At 41.2% G+C, this 20,748-nt stretch overlaps 1 protein-coding gene across 2 annotated transcripts in view; it reads left to right on the forward strand.

The window, feature by feature from the left end:
* Nucleotides 1-20,748, forward strand: part of KLHL29 (kelch like family member 29) — a 1,215,123-nt gene that overhangs the window by 181,616 nt on the left and 1,012,759 nt on the right. For both annotated transcript variants that reach the window (XM_029595999.1, XM_029596000.1), the window contains one exon: nt 1,035-1,146. In XM_029595999.1, coding sequence (XP_029451859.1) covers nt 1,093-1,146 — 54 coding nt within the window. In that variant the 5' untranslated portion in view covers nt 1,035-1,092. The remainder of the gene's footprint in view (nt 1-1,034; nt 1,147-20,748) is intronic.

Raw genomic sequence — 20,748 nt, forward strand, 5'->3', positions numbered from 1 at the left:
CTTCCCCCCCCCCCCAGCTCTCTATAGAAAGCTGCTATATAACCTCACAGGAGGGGAATGTCCATCCCAGCACCCTGACGGGGGAAGGGCTGTATTGCAATGATCCTTCCCTAATTATCTGTCACTTAACTGCACTAGCTGGCATGTCCCAGGGCTTTCTGGTAACCGAACTGGCTCTCGGTTACACTGTATTATATTCCGGTGACCTGATGAAAGGAGCATAGCTTTAAAGCTAGTCACAAATGTATTTCTTCCAATTAAAAGGTATTGCCTACAACTTGTCTGACCTTTATTTCTGTTTGTGTGTGAGAAAGCTAATCACATAAAATGTGTCAAAATAAGTCATAAAAAGGGATGTGGAGTATAGGCATTGTCAGCTCCACTGGTAGCTGTCTCTAATTGCTCAGGGTCTTTTATTATCTGCTGACAGCAGATGTGCCAAATTAAAATATTTAAAGCAGAGAGATTACAGAAATGTATGCAATAATAATAAAATGGTATGCAGGAGACCCCGATCTTTGGCTGAACATGTAGACATCTCCTGAACAGCAGACAGCTATCCTATGATAGAAAATGTTGGGATGAATTAACATGCCAGCTTTGTTCTGTGGATCTGTGAACTGGGGACATCTCCTGAACACAGAGGTGTAAAAGACTCAAGTACAACTTGGCAGAGCTGTGACTGCACAGAAAGTCACCAGGAGGTACCGCAGTAAGAGATAGTGACCAACATACAAATTTTTTTTTTGTTGTTTCTGCTATACTGTGGCTGACTCTGCAGTCACTGCATTGCTGCCCATTTTACCCTTGGGTATGTGATTTTCGAAGCAGTATGAAGTGCTGCCACATAAAGAATAATAGATTCTATGTGTGTGTGTGTCTATAAAAAAAAAAAAATTGACTGTATCATATCCTAGTGAGATCAGTTTTTAAGCAAAGAGAGTAACAGCTAACAGCTGCATAACATGCTTTTACAGCATTTTGAAACACAAAGAGAAATAACTTTAAAACAATCCTTGTTTCCATCTTTTTAGGGTAACACATGCCAGGACTGCTCTCCCCAGCAGCCCTCCGTCTGAGAGCCTGCCCTCCATGAACTGCCCTCTGACAGGACCCGGCAAGCCAGTGAGGGCCAGCAAGATCCAGGTACAGTAAGATGCTTTCTTGTTTTTTGATTTTCCTGTCAATGATTTTACAGTGCCGATTGCGCTCTTCACCTGTGGCCAAGCATCTCATGATATCCAGCTTTTGGTCACTTGTCTTCAAGTGATTCTGTCAGTGTTTTGGGAGGGCAAGGAATATTTGGTTTATGCTAATTACTTTCTTCTGGGTTTTTGTTTTAATGGCTTGTAGAGTCCTTTATCTTAACCATTCATGAGATAGAAAGCAGAGGTTTTCCTCTCCTTTATACATATTCTGAAATCCTCTGGCGAAAGAATGTTATGTGATTAGAATATCAACTTTTACATAATTAGGTAGTCTCTGCGGAGCGGGAGCACTTTAAGATAAGACTTTTCATCTGAAGCTTGTGTTTGAATTAATACAGTACATTGACCTCAATTACTTTTTATGATGTACGGTTTTATTTTCATCTTATCTGTCCATTCCTGAAGGCAAAATTGTCATAGCATTAGGGGTGTGCACAGAGGAAGACTGAATTCATTTCCTTTTTCTTGTTTCTGTTTTTAAATTCTAGTTTTGTTCACCTAAAAATGTTTTGTACTGGCATGTGTGCATAAAATCAGCGTTCTGCGTGTAAGTATGATTTTACACGTGTAAAACAAATATATTTGGGTAAAGAGAGAACGAATGCACATCTTTCATTTGCATAGGTGTGAGTTTCCTAATTTGCATAAGTGTAGGAATGGGCTCTGGGACTTCTGGAGTGCATCCCATGATTCAGGGCTGGCCAAGGGAGTGCAGGCCTTGATTTGAAAGACTCCTACCCGCCTTCCTGCTGATGGATTATTGACACCTCTGGGGCCGATCAGGTTACCAGTACATGGAAAGCGAGAGCGGTACGTGCTTATTCCCTGCGGTGGCCGCAGCGACCATTGGTGCGAGGCTGTCTCGCGCTGCTTGTGGCAACCCTGCTTGCTATCATGACTTGATTAATCGGGTGGATGGGGCCGTGAAGGAGAGAATATGGGGGGGGGGGGGGGAAGTGGTGGTGGAGGTCTATGCCTGAGGAGAATACATTGCTGCAGGAGCAGAAAAACCTGACAGCAAGAGTGTAGGCAGGTGGGGCAAGGAGCATATGGAAGGGGGGTACGGGCCTTATCCATATGTATGTGATATGGCTATAGAAGAGTGGATGGGAGGTGGCAGGCCAGAAAGGCTGGGTTCCAGTACCCCTGGCCGTTCTGCAGCCTATTGGTTAGAATATTTTGTTTGTCTGTGTGGTGGTGATACGGGGGGGCCGTATGCTGTAATCTGCTACTGAAATGAAACGTATTACATCTTGGAGTGGTTAATTTTGTGAAAAGTAATAGAACACTTCTCTGAAGTGGATTTCCAGCTGGGACTTGAAATTTGAGAGGTAGCCTGGCACATTGCAAGGCAGGGTTTGTTCCTGAGATAGAGGGATAGTAATGAAAAAGACTCTGAGGTAGGTAAGCTGAGGAGACAAATGGTGCTGAGAGGAGAATGGCCTGTACTCTATGCAGGAAGGGCGCATAAAGAGAAATGGAGAGCAGAGGGATAGGTGGGGAGATGGAGGTCAGGCCCTCAAGACAAAACTGAATGTGGAAGTTAGGCTGAGACAGATTGGTGAGAGAGGAACATGGTTTTTCCTTTATGCTGAATTGATTACAAAAGCAGTTGCAGACAGATCTGGCTGTTGTCCTTGTTAAGATTTGTATTTGTGAAGCCGTGTCTATCTAGATGAAGTTGCCCAGGAAGTGTGTGCAAATGGATTCATTTGCCTCGTATACAGTATAGGTAAGAGTTTTAAGGGAAGCAATTGCATTTGGTTCCCTGTTCTCCTTGCTTCCTTATTTACTTCCAGAGTTAGAATTCATCCAGTGGGTGATCTCAGCATGCAGATTTTAGACAAAAGTCATAAATTGAATCCTGATAATTAAATGGATCATTATTATTATTATTATTTAGAATTTTTATATACCGAATTTCCTGTTAGGAAACAAATCAATCCGGTTTACAGGTAACAGCAAAAATGCCTCGGGACGGGAAACAGTGCCCTTGGCTTTACAAGAAACATATTAAACAAGGCTTTACCTATTAAACAAGGCTTTACAAGAAACATATTAAACAAGGCTTTACATGTAACATAATGAAACAGTACCTATTCGAAGAATCAACAAAAGGCTTTGCATGTAACATAATGAAACAGTGACTATTCGAAGAATCAACAAAAGGTAGCTTCTCTGGGATAACTACTGGGTTGACTACTTAAATGATGTCACCATACAATAAACATGTATAGAAGATTAAAAAGTGGAGGCAGATTGTGTAATGTAGTCTTTTGGGTGGTGAAGTCCGGAAACACATAATAATAATATAATAACATTGTATAATATACAAGTTTCATCCTGCTGATCCTAGTTGAAATGCTGTTCGCTTTTTTTTTTCTTTTTTTTAATTTGGGGAGGGGGGAGGAAGAGCCCTGATATAGAAATGACTTTTTCAAGAAGGTGCTTTTTGTTTTCCTGTAACATTTTATTTGTAATGTACAAAAAGATGGACCTGGTTCTAAATTGTTAAATCACTAGCAGGTTATGACAAATTGCAAGAGGACCTTGGAAGAGTGAGCATCGAAATTGGCAGATTAAATTTAAAGTGGACAAGTGCAAAGTGATGTACATTGGGAAAAATAATCCAGACTGTAGTTACATGATGGTAGGTTCCATATAAGGAGTCACCACGCAGGAAAGAGATCTGGACATCATGGACAATACATTGAAATCCTGGTCTCAGTGTGGTAGTGGTCAAAAAAGCAAACCGAATGTCACGAATTATTAGGAAGGGAATGAAGAATAAAATGGAGACTATTATAATACCCCTATGTTCCACCTATAGTACTGGATGCATTTCTGGCTGCTGCACCTCAAAAAAGATATAGCAGAACTAGAGAAGATACAAAGAAGGGAGATCAAAATGATAAAAGGGATGAAATGACTCACCTATGAGTAGGGACCTTTGTTTCAGTTTTTATTTTATTTCCCCTGAGGATTTATCAGTGTTTATCATCACAAAATAAACAGGAGAAAAACCAGTGTGGGGGAATCTCATTTTTTCCACCAATTTTTTTCTCCCTTTTTTATTATAATAAACACTCATAAATTCCCAGGGAAGAAATGAAATAAAAAAAAATGAAAATGAAAGTTCCTTACTATGAGGAAAGGATAAAGAAATCAGGGCTCTTTAGCTTGGAGAAGAAACATCAGAGGGGAGATATGATAGAGGTCTATAAAATCATGAGTAGAGCAGAACGGGTAAACAAAATTGTTGGTTTACTCTTTCATAAGATTAGGGTACCCACCATGAAGTTACGAAGTAACACATTTAAAACAAATCTGAAAAAAATATTTTTTTTTCACTCAATGCATGACTAAGCTCTGAAATTCATTGTAAGAGTATGTGGTAAAAAGACATTTAGCACAACTGGGTTTAAAGGTTTGGAGGAAATGACCATAAACTATTGTTAACCAGATAGACTTGGCAAAAGTCAGTGTTTATCCCTAGGCATAAGTAGCATGGAATCTATAAATCATTTTGGATCCTGCCTGGTATTTATGACCTGGATTGGCCACTGTTGTAAACTGGATATTGGGCTTGATATCCTCTTCGGCTGATCCACTATGGCACTTCTTATGGCAGATGAAATTTAATGCAAAGTGATGCGTATAGGGAAAAATAACCCTTGCTGTAGTTACACAATATTAGGTCCATTTTAGGAGCTATCACGCTCAGGAAAGAGATCTGGGTGTCATAATGGATAATACATTGAAATTGTCGGTTCAGTGTGCTGCAGCAGTCAAAAAAGCAAACAGAATGTTAGGAATTATTAGGAAGGGAATGGCGAATAAAATGGTGGATGTTGACATGTCTTTGTATTGCTCTGTTGTGAGACTGCACCTTGAACACTGCGTGTGCAATTCTGGTCGCCACATCTCAGGAAAGATATGGTTGTACTGGAGAAAGTACAGAGAAGGGCAACCAAAATGATAAAGGGCATGGAATAGCTCCCCTGTGAGGAAAGGCTAAAGAGTTTAGGGCTATTCAGCTTGCAGAACAGATGGCTGGGGGGTGGGATATAAATAGAGATATACAAAATCATGAAAGGACTTGAACGGGTAAATGTGAATCAATTATTTACTCTTTAAGATAATAGAAGGACTAGGGGGCACTCCACGAAGTTAGAAAGTAGCACATTTAAAACAAATCAGAGAATTATTTTTTCACTCAACACACAAACTCTGGAATTCATTGCCAGAGGATGTAGTTATGGAAGTTAGTGTAGCTGGGTTTAAAAAAGGTTTGGATAAGTTCCTGGAGGAGAAGTCCATTAACTGCTAATTAATCAATAAGGAATAGCCACTGCTTGTTACCAGCTTGAGAGGAGACGATCACCTTGCTGATGGCTGGAAAGAATCAGTAAGTACTGCTTGAAGAAAATTTTAAAACTTAAAATATTGGGAAGAAATAAACTATTGGGGTATATTAGTGTTTTTGTATGTTTTATTTTAATAGGTAGTCAGAAAGTTAGGCAACATCAGAAGTTTGTGTGTTTGTATTTCCCAACCCTCCCACCTACCCCTAGCTCATACTACAATTTTGCAGGTGTCACTTTCACACTTAAAAAAACAAACAAACAGCCTTTTAACTTTAACTCAGAAATCCCCCACACCTTATCAAGAGTTTAATCCTTCCCTTGTAGGTTACCACCGGATGTATAGTGAATAAACTAAGAGAACATTTGTAAAGAATTTGGCCATAGAGGCAAAAACTCACAATAAAAACTTTTAAAAATCTATCTGAAGCAGAAAGCCTGCAAGGGATTAGATTGGACCATTGATGATTAAGAGGTTAAATGGGCATTTAAAGAAGATAAGGCCATCGCAGAAAAATTAAACTATTTCTTTGCTTCAGTGTTTACTGAAGAGGATGTTAGAGAGATACCCGTTCAGGAGAAGGTTTTCATGGGCGATGTTTCAAATCAACTGAACGAAATCACAGTGAATTTGGAAGATGTGGAAGACCTGATTGGTAAAATGAAGAGTAGTAAATCACCTGGACCAGATGGTATACCCCCCAGGATTCTGAAAGAACTAAAAACTGAAATTTCAGAACTATTAGTAAAAATGTGAAACCTATCATTAAAATCATACAATGTACCTGAAAATTGGCAGATGGCCAATGTAACCCCCATATTTAAAAAGGGATCCAGGGGTGATTTGTTAAACTATAGACTGGTGAGCCTGACTTCAGTGCCAGGAAAAATTGTGGAAACTGTTATAAAGAATAGAATCACAAAACCTTTAGACACACATGATTTGATGGAACACAGCCAACATGGATTTACCCAAGGGAAGTCTTGCTTCACAAATCTCCTACATTTTTTTGAAAGGGTGAATAAACATGTGGGCAAAGGTGAACCGGTAGATGTGATGTATTTGAATTTTCAGAAAGGGTTTGACAAAGTCCCACATGAGAGGCTTCTAAGAAAACTAAAAAGTCATGGGATAGGAAGCGATGTCCTTTCATGGATTGCAAGTTGGTTAAAAGACAGGAAACAGAGTAGGATTAAATGGTCAATTTTCACAGTGGAGTGCCTCAGGGATCTGTACTTGGACTGGTGCTTTTTAATATATTTATAAATGATCTAGAAAGGGTACGATGAGTGAGGTGATTAAATTTGTGGATGACACAAAATTATGCAGAGTAGTTAAATCTCAAGCAGATTGTGATGAATTGCAGGAGGACCTTGCTTTAAACCTTAATTGAAGGCTAAATGTTTTGGGAGGATATAGTCCTGTCATAACAGTATCTTTTATTACCAGCTCTTATAGAAGGACCATAGATGGAAAGGAGAGTATGTAGGGCAGGTGAGGCAGAGTATTCATTAAAAACTTGATTCTGACAGTCTACAAATATTTATAAAGAATGAGAAACAACAAAATTCAATAGTCCACTTCCCTCCACCCCAACTTAATATTTACTCTTGGTACAAATTGGTAAATATTTGCCGATTAAAGAAAGAAACTTATATTGCCATTTGTTTGGGACTGTACCTTATTGAATTACATTTTAGAAGGGAGAGGAAAATGATGCCTTATCAGCAGAGATAGGTCTCTCCTTGGTAGTGAATGTCATTGTGCCCCTTTTATTTCCATTTTGACTATTTTAATTGCAGCTGTAAACCTATTCATCCTCCGAGACACCGAAGAAGCTGGTGCCAGTTACACTGTAGAAGTGTCATGGATAGTAGGTCATTGCTGTGTCACAGAATGTCATTGTCAGGTCATTTCACCTTGAAGTTTTGACAGCAGCTTTAAGACAACAAGCAAGGAGAATAGACTAGTTACAGTACTAGATGTCCCTTTGGGACAGCCTTACCTCTTACAGGTCAAGGTTTCAGAAGCCTGATCAGATGGATTTTTTTTTTCCCCTGTTAAGAATCCATGTGAATTACAACAGGTGTAAGCACTCTGGACATTGACGTTCATAAGAGGCGAGATACTGTGTGTTTTTTTTTAGCCAAATGAATTTTTTTTTTTTTACAAATGTAGTTATTTCTGACTCGACGGATGTTTTACCAAACTCCGTTGTTTTAGGTTTGCTTCTTTATCACAAAGCCATGTTCATTCAAGAGAGAATCCTTGCTTGATCCTTAAGGAGAAGGCTGATTACTTCCACTGTGGGGATGACTGCGGATTTAAATGAAGGGCTCCCATAGAAAAGGGCACCAAATTATTCAAGATAATTGTACTAGGAAAATAAAAGGGAAAAAAAAAATAGGGCTGTTATTGCTGCCTTGCCTTCTGCTTACAAATAGCCATTGTGGAACCTCTTTCTGTTTTCTAAATCAAAAACTATCCTTTTCTCTTCCCCAAATTGTGAATAAATCATTAAGCAGATTAAACTGATTTTGTAGGTTGACACATTTATTTAAAGTCATAACCATTTCCAGGGCCCTGCCCCGGTCTTCACTAATTCTTTGTTTGGTAATTGAACCTGTACAAAATGCAGCAGCAATTGAGCTGGCTCTGACAATGCTGTGGTGTAATATATTTCTTAGTTTTGTCATCTGATTATCAATGCATGTAGCTATTAAAATTAATCGCTCACAAACAAGAATTTATCAAGCCTCTTTTAAAAAAAAAAAAAAAAAAGCCTGTGCTGACACGGTTGATTTGTAGAAGCTAGTGTTAGATGCTCCAAGAAATTATTTAATCTTGGAGAACAAACGGTTTGCTCTCTGCTCGTCTCTCTCACCACTTGGGAGCCGTGCATTACGCGAGGGGGAGCGGTACTGCAAGTAAATGGTTTAAAGTTCAGTGAAAATGCCAAAATCTTGCCAGCTTCCAAAGACAGAAAGTGGTGAAGATTAGCTGGATAAGGGTCCCCGCCAGAAGGAGAGGAATGAACTTCGCAAAGCTAATACTGGAATATTCTTCACACTTTGTCACCTACTGGTTAGAGCTGCGGGCTGTGAACTCGGGAAACCAGGCTTCACATCCTGCTGACCTTGTGACCTTGGCTAAATCACTTCACTTTCCATCGCAAGACCCCTATCCCACTACCTTGCCACTTCTTAAGGTGGCCCTCAGTGCTTAGTCGGGACAAAAATGTCAGACTTGTCAGGTAGCGACAGCCACTTCCTCCAACCCTGACATCTCCTGGGGTAATCTTAGTCATCCCTGATGGCCTAGTGAGGAGCAGAGCACCCCCTAGGTTCCAGGTTAGCCACTTGCTTGAGTTAAAATGGTGCTAGCTGGCCGCCTTTCTAGGAATGCCATTCCCTATTTACCTCTTCCACTCTATTCTTGATTGTAAATAAAATAGGGACCTTCATTTTCGATTTTTATTTTACTTTGCCTGGGAATTTCAGTGTTATATCAAAATATGTCAATGGAAAAATGATTGATATAACACACAGGAGACAGATCTGTGGAAAAGTCATTTTTGCATGGATTTCTATTTTTGTTCTAATATTGAAATTTCAAGGCAAAATAACAAAAACTAAAAAGGAAGGTTCCTAATTATAAACCTGATAAAGGCTTGGCTAATGTTATCCCTTTAATCATTAATTAGCTTTTCTGATGCCTCATCAAATGCTGTTTTAATTATTTTACTTTTTAAGATTGTTGCTATTGTATTTATGATTTTGCTTGTTTTTGTTTTTAATTTATTAAAAATGTTGTAAATTGCCTTGAGAGATATGTATCAGGAAGGCAATTCATTATTTTTAAATAAATAAACCTCTATCATATCCCCTCTGACATTTCTTCGCCAAGCTAGAGCCCTAACCTGTTTGGCTTCCTTATAAAGAAAGTTATTCCATCGTCTTCATCAATTTTGATGATATCATACTAACTGGGTTACATTGGTTAGCTAGAAAAAAAATTCCTTTTTAAATTATTACTGCCTTTTTAACTTAAAGGTTCAGAGAATTTGCTGGTCTGGGCGTATGTATTTACTTATTTAAAAATATATCTCCCCAAAACCTTGCAGAAAGGGATACTAAATGTCTTGGAATTTACCCCCGTTTTCCTATTTATCCAAAATAAAATTTTCCATTGTAGACTATCCAGCCAATCCATCGAGCTTGTATTATGTAGGTTTTCATTTTGCTTTCACCAAGAGTGCAGCTGCCACTAATAGATGAGATACTAGTTTCTCTTTATTGGAGCACCCGATTAAAAAAAACAAATCTTCATTCAGATGCCCAAGGAATATATTTTAAGATAATTCTCTCAATCTGTCTTATTTAGGCCAACAATTTCTTCCTTTTCCTTTTTGACTTCTGACTTAATCAGAGCCAGTTTATACAGGGGTTTCTGATGTCATGAGCTTTCATTCTCAACTACCTGGAATTTCATACTCTCTCCTTTCTATCCGCAATCAGGCCCATCAACCATAGCCACAGCCCCTCAGCCTTTGACTGAAGATCCCTCTGCAGTTTTGTACTAAGCACTTTGAGACTTGCCTGTCATTCTCGCTGTTGTGTGATGCCACCACCACAACATATCCAGCCCTGGTTGGTTTGAAGATCAGAACCCGGATTCAGGAACTGAACTGAGGTCTCCTGAATGGCAACACTACCACTCATCAGTCTGCACGTAGAGAGGTCTGTCATGGCCAAGGGATTTCTAACACCGAATGAAAATACACCACTGTAGTTTTACATGCTTGTTTCTCTGATGGGACAGGGGTATGCAAACCAAATCCTGTTAGATTCCCGAGTCATGCCAATATTTACAGTTAGGAGTTTGACGTTGAATCAGGGAGAGGAGTCCTGACATGTTGATGCTGGATCTGGAACTCAGAAGGGGAACTGGGATCTGAACCTTGAATGTCAGACTAAAGCTGAGACTTGGAACTGGAATGCTGAAAAGGGACCGGAGTCTGAAATCTGGCACAAAGACCAGAGGGCAAGTTCAAGCAGTAGCTGGAACTGGAAGCCGGGAGCAGTGGCTGGAACTGAAGTTCCAAACAGGGACTGGAACAGGAAATTTGGACCAGGGTTTGGAAACTTAGCACTGGGAACTGGAGCTGTTCGCGTCAGTGCAGGGATCTGGAGCTTGACACAAGAACTGGACCTGCCGCTTGAAGCAACTGTGTGGAATGCTGCCAGGTACCTGTGGCCTGGATTGGCCACCATTGTAAAGAAGATACTGGCAATTAATATCTTCCTATGTTCTATCTGTAGTTTGGAGAAAAGGGCAAGGCAGGGACTGCAGCCGGAGCTTGGACCAGGAATTTGAGCTGGGTAATTCTGAAACCAGAAAAGGAGCAGAGCTTCACTGTGAAAGGGAAGAATTCACTTAGCAAGAGAGCTTGGTTTGCCTTCTGACTACTGTGAACAACTTCCTGTTCCCTGCAACCCCTTTTAGCCTGGCTTTGGCCAATCCAGTCCCTGAGGAGAGTAGTCATCTTCTCCCTTCTTGATGTCTTATGGCTCCTGGCCCATTTTACTTCCAGTTTCTTGGCTGGTTCTGTTGCTAACGCTCTGGTCGGTCATCTCCCAGTTTTTACCAGCTCAACTCCTACTGGCATCTTCCTCTGACAACTATACAGCAATCATTTTTGAGACCAAATTTTAAAGTATATTAGCTAGGGAATTGTTTTGAAAAGCTTGTACACACTTTAGAACTGGGTCATTGTCCTGTAACACTGCACGTGGGGGAGGGGATTGATGGGTTCTGTTCTAAAATGCATTAATTTTTTCCCATTTACAGAAAACTTACACTTTTGAAAATCTTTTTACGTTGTAAAATTTTATGTGAGCTTTTAATGTTTTTTTTTTAAGCACTCTTCATTTGCTTTCTCATTCCTGTGTAGATTTTCCTTTTCTGCTGTCAGTTCCTGAATGGATAAGTGCCACAGAAATAGTTGTATTGATTAAATGTGCTGAATCATCCACACACATGTTTTGAATGCGTTTGAATGCGGTCTTTGGGCTTCAAATAAGACACTGAGTATCTAAGAAGAGCAAAAATTTGAATTTCAGCAATAAGCAAAATGGGGAGGGAATTCCCCTCTCCCCTGGCAGCACACACACGTTTTAATATGGCTCCATATAATGCCAATGTATCCTTATATTGCACTACTCCGACAGCACTCATGAATACTTTATTATTGAAGTATTATAGACCAAAGCCACTAACTAGCGAAGCCCACAGCATTTTCTCCCACTTCATTATATTTTTTGATAACTTTGTTATCCACAGCTGCAGCTTGTTGTGCTAGGATGGTGCATGCATGAACCTGCACCACCATTGGATTGCTTTTGGATCAGAGATTGAATGGAAATGAGAACTGGCAGCCTAAATGCTATTGGAAACAGATTTCCCCCTCCCTACACACAAACAAAGGAATCTGTTAGCACTGTGGTGGGGGTAATTAGATTCCACATGGTGAAGACCTGCCCCTCCCCCATCTAGAGCAGTTGCTTGGTGCCCTAGGTATACTGGTTGTTTCTCTGCATCTGCAAGACCATGAGAACACATCCTCCAGCTAGAACCTAATCCTTAGGGGTGCTGCCTGTGCATCACCAGGCCTGTGGGTTTCAAGGAGCACCTAATGAGTTTTGCTGAAGGAGTGTAATCCCCTGTTTTGCTCCATACAATGGTGCTTTGGACTATGGAACATTCTTGTCTGGCTATGACTGTCAAGGTATATTTTTGGCCCTAAGGCCAAGATCCTCCTCTCTGGAGGCTCAGTAACAAGGATTTTTCAATCTTTCCTCATGGAAGGAGAGGAATGTGTGGCAGAGAAAGGCAAGGCCTCTCGAGAGATTCAATTATGAAGTACCTACGTACGATTGTAAGAGCTTCTGTTCAGAACTGGTTGGTCAGTCTGCTGTTCCCAGTGACTATTACTTTTGCTGAGGCTTTTGACTTCGTGCCTTTTTCGTAAGGGCTCTTCCGACGTTGGATAGGATCCTCTGTTAATGGATCCTCTTCCTTTTTCTCCTGTGGAGTCCCTCAGACCTAAGTATCCTTGGTTGATTTATAATACTTCATCTCATTTGAGCTGCTCTATTAACTGGTTCTTCCTCTCATGGTTAGGAGGGAAAGCATAAGGAAAGGGCTTGCTTTTTTTTTTTTTAAATGAAACCAATACTAATTAATAATTTGCTTTCGCATTTGATATGTTGCTTGTGAATGAGGCAACTGAAAATGTCTTCCACTTACTTATAAGCTTATGTCAAAAAGGCAGGAAGGCCTTGCAAATGACCCCTCTGAGAAGCTTATTTTGGTTGTGTGTGCTTACCCTTATAAACATTTTTTTTCCTTTGAAGATGTTAAAGAGAAAAATTGTCCAGAAACAAGCTTGAAACCTGATTCAAGCGATCCTGCATTTAGGTCCGGTTGGCAACATTTTTCAAAATAGTGCCAACCTAAAGGTCACATGACTGCGGCAAGGTCCAGGGATCGGACCTAGGCCACATGGCTAGGGGCAAGGTTAGGTCAAGTTTGTGCCATTTTGAAAAATGATGCCGACCAGGCCAGAGGGAGAGTGGTGCCTTGGGGCCCCAATGCAAGACTGTGTGGCTACTTTTGAGGTTTGGGTGTGCAGGAGGGGAGTTTGTGGGGTGGGGGGATAGGTGTTCACTTGACACCAATGATGATTTTTTTTTTTTTTTTTTTACATTTGGGGGATGGGGGGGGGCCTATACCTCAACAATATGGACTTAAAGGGGGGAGGAAGGGGGGAACCATGCTGCCACATACTTTTTTAGGAAAGTGTGGTGGGGGGAATACTTTGTCAATTGGATAGGATTGGGGGGCTACATCGGATAAACTACTCTAATTATTTTTTACATTTGGTTGTTTGTGCTGCCTCGAGTGGCAGCCTTGGGGTGAGCAGGGGGTCAGCTTTGACCCCCCCCCCCCCTTCTCATACTTTCCTTTTTTGACATGGGATATTTTTATTTTCGTAAGTCCCTTTAAATCTGATACAGGAGACTCAGGACCTGCCTTAGATTAACTTTTCCTGAGGAGGAGGTGTTAACATGGCTGACAACTTGCTAAATTGGCTATGTTAAGTTAACACCAAAAATTGCCTATTAATGAACTGCCTTCCTTGGATTTGCAAACTTCATGCATGCAAATCCCATGCAAAACAGCTTGTAATAGGGGAGGGAATCTGAGCAAAGCCAGGCAAATGATCACATAGATCGCGTGATATTTAAACAATGTCACATGGTAGGGGCTAAAGGCCACCGGTGCCATTTTGGTTAGTGGCAGCCAACGGCCCAGCAGTGGCAGATCGCTGCCACACCCCCGCTGGACCACCAGGGCTTTTTGTGAGTCTTGGGGGGGGGGGGGGTCGGGATGGTGACGTGACAGGAGGTAGGGTGAGGCGGGGGCTGGGCAGAATTTTGAAGGGGCACTTTTTGACACTTTAAAATTCTGCTGCCTGAAGCGGCCGCCTCACCCTGCCTCGTTATAGAACCGCCCCTGGTCCCCCAAGACTGTTCCTGCCTAAGAACCACAGGTAATGGATTCAAAACTGTAGGACCTGGTATAGAAAACCATTCTGGCTCTAAGACCTGATCTGTCCTCTACTTTTAAATGTTTTATAGGGTTGACTGAAAGTTAAAACAGTCCAGTGACAAAAACCCTGATGAACTGTTTTGTTTTCTCCTTCAGTGGTGTGCTTTATTTATTGAAGAGAGAAATTTTGGCACTAGTCACTCATTTTATAGAAGATCATGGAATCAAAAATTCTTGTTTGGACATAGCACCTGTTGGGAGCCACTGTAAAGACAAATGCAAGAAAATAGATGACATCAAATTTTATCTAAAGGTTCATTTAAGTGCACTGACTATCAAATCCTTTACAGATGCTAAATAGTATGTAATTGAGAAATGTGTTAATTGTAATAATAGAAAAAGTTGTGTATTTTGAAAGTATAGACAGATGTATGTGGGCTATACCATGAGACATTGGAAGATATGAATTCAGGAGCACATTAGCATTAAACATAAGGATTTTACTTCTTCTCTGGGAAAACATATTGTAGATGTACTTGGGGATAATTTGGGATGTTTGTCAGGGCTTTATGTAATTGAATTTATATTGAAGCCAGCTCATGGAGGTAATCTGAAAGGATGTTTATACAGGAAATAAAAATAGGGAATAGAGTTTTATATGTAATACATTGTTCCCTAATGACTTTAATTGTATTATTGATTGATATTCCTAGTTGCAGAAATATAACAATCTTCCATGTGTGCATTTTTAGTTGTGTTAAATGTGATCTATATATTTTATAGGTTGGGAACACATTTGGCATGTCCCTGGAGGAAACAGCAGATAAATATGCCAAGGCTTGTGTCTCTGAGCAGTTTTATGGATCTATCAGCAAGCTGCTCCTATGAGGGCTATTTTAATCAATTTAATTTTAAATAAAGTGCTTCATGCACTTTTTATCTTTCCCTGCAAACCAAGTGCATATTATAACACGGGTTGATGAATGTGGTTCCTTGGACCAAGTTTCATATAAGAGATCTGCCAACCATACCTCATCAGTTGGTCACAGCCTGGGGGAGGATCGGCATTTTCACACACAGATTTCTAGAGAAGTTGGAAAGTTTGACTTGGCGGCATATGCTTTATCCTGCAATCTGAGCACCTTTCCGCCAATGGTAATGTCGGGCTTTGGAGGAACATGCCTTCCTCTCTCCATGCAAGGGTTGCTCATGAGGAAGCAGTCTCTTCATGGGAATGTACTGAAAATAGGAGGGGGGGAGGGGGGAGCGCTATGATGGCTGCTTTTTATCCGTGTTTGCTTTGGTACCAAGAGGGTCATATTTAATTGAAACAATTTTATTCTGTCACTCCAACTAACTTGCTCTTGGAAGAGTACAGTAAAAACAGAATACAAATCTGCACAAAACTGTATCTAAATTGACAAAACTAATAAAATGAGACAAGTAAACATCTAGTGAACAGATAATAAACTAAGCCACTCATAGGCTGCTCCGACCTATCTGAACAAGCAGGGAAGCGCAAGGAGTCTATGTCTGAGTCGGGTATTAGGCAGAGGGGGTGTACTATAAAGATCATGTAACTTCTATTCCGGTAAAGTTTGTACTGGTTTAAACTACTGATTTTAAGGTGAACTTTAAAAGCCCGATACGCGCATCAGTTAGGGGATGAGTGCATGTCTGGCTTGTGCGCATTGAGCGGATTTTAAAAGCTGCCTGGATATGCATGTAAATGCTGCTGAGCGCACATATCAGAACTTCTCAGAAAGGGGTGGGGCATGGTCTGGCGGAGCATGAGCAGTACATGCGTGTTTCAGAATATTAACCAGAAATTTTGCGAGGAAATATTTTCAGCATGTGCCGCGGCTCGATGGCGCATGTTAGTCAGAAAAATAAAAATAATGAGCCATTTCAGAGGGGTAGAAGTGGCTTTTGCGTTTAGAAGCATGCATCCACTTAAAACTGGGCGCACTTGTGCACATGGTCAGGCTATTTTATAACATGCATGCATATACTCGCGTATGTTGTAAACTAGCTGCATCGTTGGGCGTGGGCTGACGAACGTGCACAGATGTGCACCCTCACGCCGCTTTGAAAATTACCGACTCTAGTCTTTAAGGCTTTGCATGATCTGGGATCAGATTATTTGAAAACTTAAGCTGCCCCCTGAATCCATGATTATGCTCCTCCTGAAGCAATGTAAAAAAAAAATTCAATTGTACCCCACCATCCCCCACTTGGTACATAAAAAGATGGAGTACAAGAAAGCAAACATTATTCTTCTTGGAGCCTACTCTTTTTGTAATGCCTTTTCTCTTGATTTGTGTTTCATGGAGGATTTGCTTTGCTTTGGAAAGACTTTGAGCTATTTTCCTTAGCTGCCTCTGAAAGAGCTAAACAGAAGTATTGCTGGATATAGATCCCTTGAGATCTATTTACATTTATAGTTTTAGATGTTGTTTTTTTGTTTGATTATTTAATATATAGATGCCAATATTCAGTAGGCTGTTCAGTGGACAAGTTATCCGGCTAAGGTTAACCCCTCCCTTATATTCAGTGGGATAAACGTCCTAATCGGCTATGTTTGAATATAGCTGTTTAAATGTTTAAGTTATCCAGCCTTGTGTGTCCAGATGACTTGCTACTTATTTGGATTTCTTCAAAAGATCTCAGGGCAAGTAGCGCTTTTGGTGTTTAAAAAAAAGTAACAAGCTTTGACCTGATTTGCTGTCGCTGCTCATCTAATACTAAACATGCCCTATTGGGCCTTTCATCTCCTTACCCCAAATCTCAGAAATCAAGTCTCTTCCGGAGTTTATCAGAGTGCATTCCGCAAGAGCAGTGCCGTTTTTTGCTGGAAAAGTATATGCCCCAGTTGAAGAGATTTATAAGGCAGCTGTTTGGAACCCTGTCCACACGTTTATGAGCCATTACATGGTGAATAAGTGGGCCTTGGCATTTGAAGCTTTAGACAGATGGGTTCTGCCATCTGTGATAGACTCTGCTGAATGGCATGTTTGATTTATGATTTGGATTTATGGTCTTCCATTCATGACTCTTCAAAGTGGATTACATTCAGGTACTGTCGGCATTTTCCTACCCCCACATGGCTTAAAATCATAGGAGGTAATTTTCAAAAGGATTTACGCATGTAGGTAAGCTTTAGAAAATTGCTATGATATATACTACTTTTACGCGCATAATTGCTTTGAAAATTCACTCCTATGTTTTTTGTGCCTGAGGCAATGGAGGGTGAAGTGACTTGCTCAAGACCACAAGGAGTGTCAATGGGATTTGAGTCTTGGCTTCCTTGGTTCGCTGCCTGCTGTTCAGGTCTTGCTCAGGTCTGTCTCATTAGTATTGACTTTTGGAGTGTAATAGAGATTTTCTTATCTGTCAGTTTTTCTTTCTATTAACTTTGAACAAAAGTCAAAACAAGGCTTTTATAAAAACAGGCTTTTTTTTATTTTCTATTTTTTATTTCCAGATTGTCTTTCTATCTTATATCTTATACTTTTAATTTTAGAGTTGAATGACTGACTACAATGCTGCTCTATCTTACGATCCACCTATAAGTTTTTGTGTGGCTCTCTGGTAGCTCTCTACTTATCTTTTTGGAGCTCCCATTTGATTACACAAAAGGCAGCTTTCGTAGCTCTTACAAACCTATGGCAATAATTTAATGCAGAGTGCAGCTTCTAGAAATCTGAGTGGAAGACAAAAAAAAAAAGGAGTTGGGTGATAGACCTTAGCTTTTTTTTTTCACTTTGGTATTGAATAATTCTCTGAAAAACGAAGTAAATTTTGATGACCTGAAGATACGTTTCAGAGAATGTTTACATGAAATGCTTTAACACACTGCAATTTAGCTTAATGCAGAGTCTGACTGCAAATCTGATGGTGCATTTTTGTACACATTTCTGTGCAGCATTTTCATGTTTCCAGAGCTAAATTAATTGTTACCCCTTCTCTGGTTTATGGGCCATGAGGGCAGGGGCACACCAGGGACCCGGGGCCAATCCCTTAACTTTCTCCCACTCCGACACAGTCCAGAGGCCCTGGGACAGGGTTCTCTTTCCAAGGGGGAGGGAGAGGACTAAATCCTTCGGGCCCAAGATGGCTGTGGTGACTCTCAGTCTGTTGTCCTGGGGGGGATGTAACAGGTCTCTATTTACTTCAAGGGATATGAGTGCCACAAAAGACTCTGGAGGCTAGACTGAGTGTCCAAAATTACATTTTACTGGTAGAGTTCTTAAATGTTAGAAGTGCCACGTTCACAACAGATGAAATTTACAGTTCTCCAATTTATCTGTGCAAGCATCTCTCCATTTCAAGCAGGGAAACGCTCACCCTCTATGGTTTAGACAAGCAAAGTTCCCAGTCGGGTAGGGCATCCTTAGATGGCTCGCAAAATCCCTTCCAAAAATACTGATTTGCAAAAAGAATTACAGGTTCTGCACAGTCTCACAAAGTGTCTCTCTCCCAGGGTGAAGACTCCATTGGGTGTCCTCAGAATAGAAATTTAGGTCTTACTCTGTTTTCTTCTTCAGTTGTCTCCACAGGATTTTTCTTAGGAAAAGTCGAGTAGCAGGGAACATAGTACGTTGGGAATTGTTAGAAAGGGAATGGTGAATGAAACGGAAAATGTCATAATGCCTCTGTATCGTTCCATGGTGAGACCGCACCTTGAATACTGTGTACAATTCTGGTCGCCGCATCTCAAAAAAGATATAATTGCGATGGAGAAGGTACAGAGAAGGGCAACCAAAATGATAAAGGGGATGGAACAGCTCCCCTATGAGGAAAGACTAAAGAGGTTAGGACTTTTCAGCTTGGAGAAGAGACGACTGAGGGGGGATATGATAGAGGTGTTTAAAATCATGAGAGGTCTGGAACGGGTAGATGTGAATCAGTTTTTTACTCTTTCGGATAATAGAAAGACTAGGGGGCACTCCCTGGTTAGCATGTGGCACATTTAAAACTAATCGTAGAAAGTTCTTTTTCACTCAGCGCACAATTAAACTCTGGAATTTGTTGCCAGAGGATGTGGTTAGTGCAGTTAGTGTAGCTGTGTTTAAAAAAGGATTGGATAAGTTCTTGGAGGAGAAGTCCATTACCTGCTATTAATTAAGTTGACTTAGAAAATAGCCACTGCTATTACTAGCAACGGTAACATGGAATAGACTTAGCTTTTCGGTACTTGCCAGGTTCTTATGGCTTGGATTGGCCACTGTTGGAAACAGGATGCTGGGCTTGATGGACCCTTGGTCTGTCCCAGTATGGCATGTTCTTATCTCTGTACAGATATTCCCTCTTCAGGCAGGAAGGGTGGCCAAAAACTTTCTGCTGGGAACTTAAAAAATCTGGAATCCTCCTGCAGCGGGTCACCATATGAAATCTTCCCTACTTCCTGATCTAACCTAGCTGGCAGAGACCCCAAATTCCTCCAGCCAGGGGTACCAGGGCTCTCACAGGAGAAAACACAAAAAGGCAAAAACATCCAAAAATCTGAATCAAAAGCAGAACCAGCACTAATAAAGCACTGATCCCCTTCCCACTAAGATATTGGCCCAGGCTGTGTAACCCAGTTACCAAGCAGGGGAGCAACTCAAGGAAAACACTCCTACTCACTCTAACTCTTAACCAAAATGCCACTCGGTGCAATGCTGCACCCTGCTTTTATAAGCAGCAGGGGGCTGGCCATTCCAGCACCCCTCCCTCCACTACCTTTCCTATCCTAGCTCACAGGGTTCAAGACTAGGGCCTTATCGTGATGATGCCAAAGGGTTTGTCATAAATTTACTGAGAAAATTTGGGGCATTTTATCCCAGTGACAGGGCGATTCAGTAAAGTCCGTGGGAGAGCGGGCGAATGCCAATTTTGTTCACTCTGGGGCAGATTTTAAAAAAGTACACGAGTGCAAACAAGAGTACGCCGGAATCTGGGGTCGGCACGTACAAGGCTATGCAAAATCGGCAGCCTTCGTGTGCCGAGCCGCGCAGCCTGCTTCTGTTCCCTCCTAGGCCGCTCTGAAATCGGAGCGGCCTCGGAGGGAACTTTCTTTCCAGCACCCCCCACCTTCCCTTTCCTTCTAACTAACCTGCCCCCCAGCCCTAACTAATTCCCCCCCTACCTCTATTTCAAAAGTTACGCCTGCCCGAGGTAGGCGTAATTTGCGCGGTCCGGCTGCCGGCACGCCATGTTCCGGTCCGGGGGCTGGTCCAGAGGCCACGGAATGCCCCCTGATGACGCGCCGGCTGCGACACGCCCCCTCAGGAAAGCCCCGGGGCTTGCGCGCACTGCCGAGCCTATGCAACGTAGGCTCGGCGGGCACAGGGGGTGGAAGGGGCAGCTTTTCGGGGGTTACACGCGTATCCCTTTGAAAATCTGCCCCTCTTTGTTGAACAAACATAATTATGCATTCTTCTCTTTGGATCATTATTCTGTTGGGATAGTAAAATATACCATTACCTACATTCTCCAAGACTAATGTGGCACATTTACTTTATCCAATGGATACAGATGATGTTCTCACTGACTGGACATGAGTGGTTGTCTGTAATTC

This window comes from Rhinatrema bivittatum, chromosome 3, assembly GCF_901001135.1.
Source record: "Rhinatrema bivittatum chromosome 3, aRhiBiv1.1, whole genome shotgun sequence".
Classification (NCBI taxonomy): Eukaryota; Metazoa; Chordata; class Amphibia; order Gymnophiona; family Rhinatrematidae; genus Rhinatrema; species Rhinatrema bivittatum.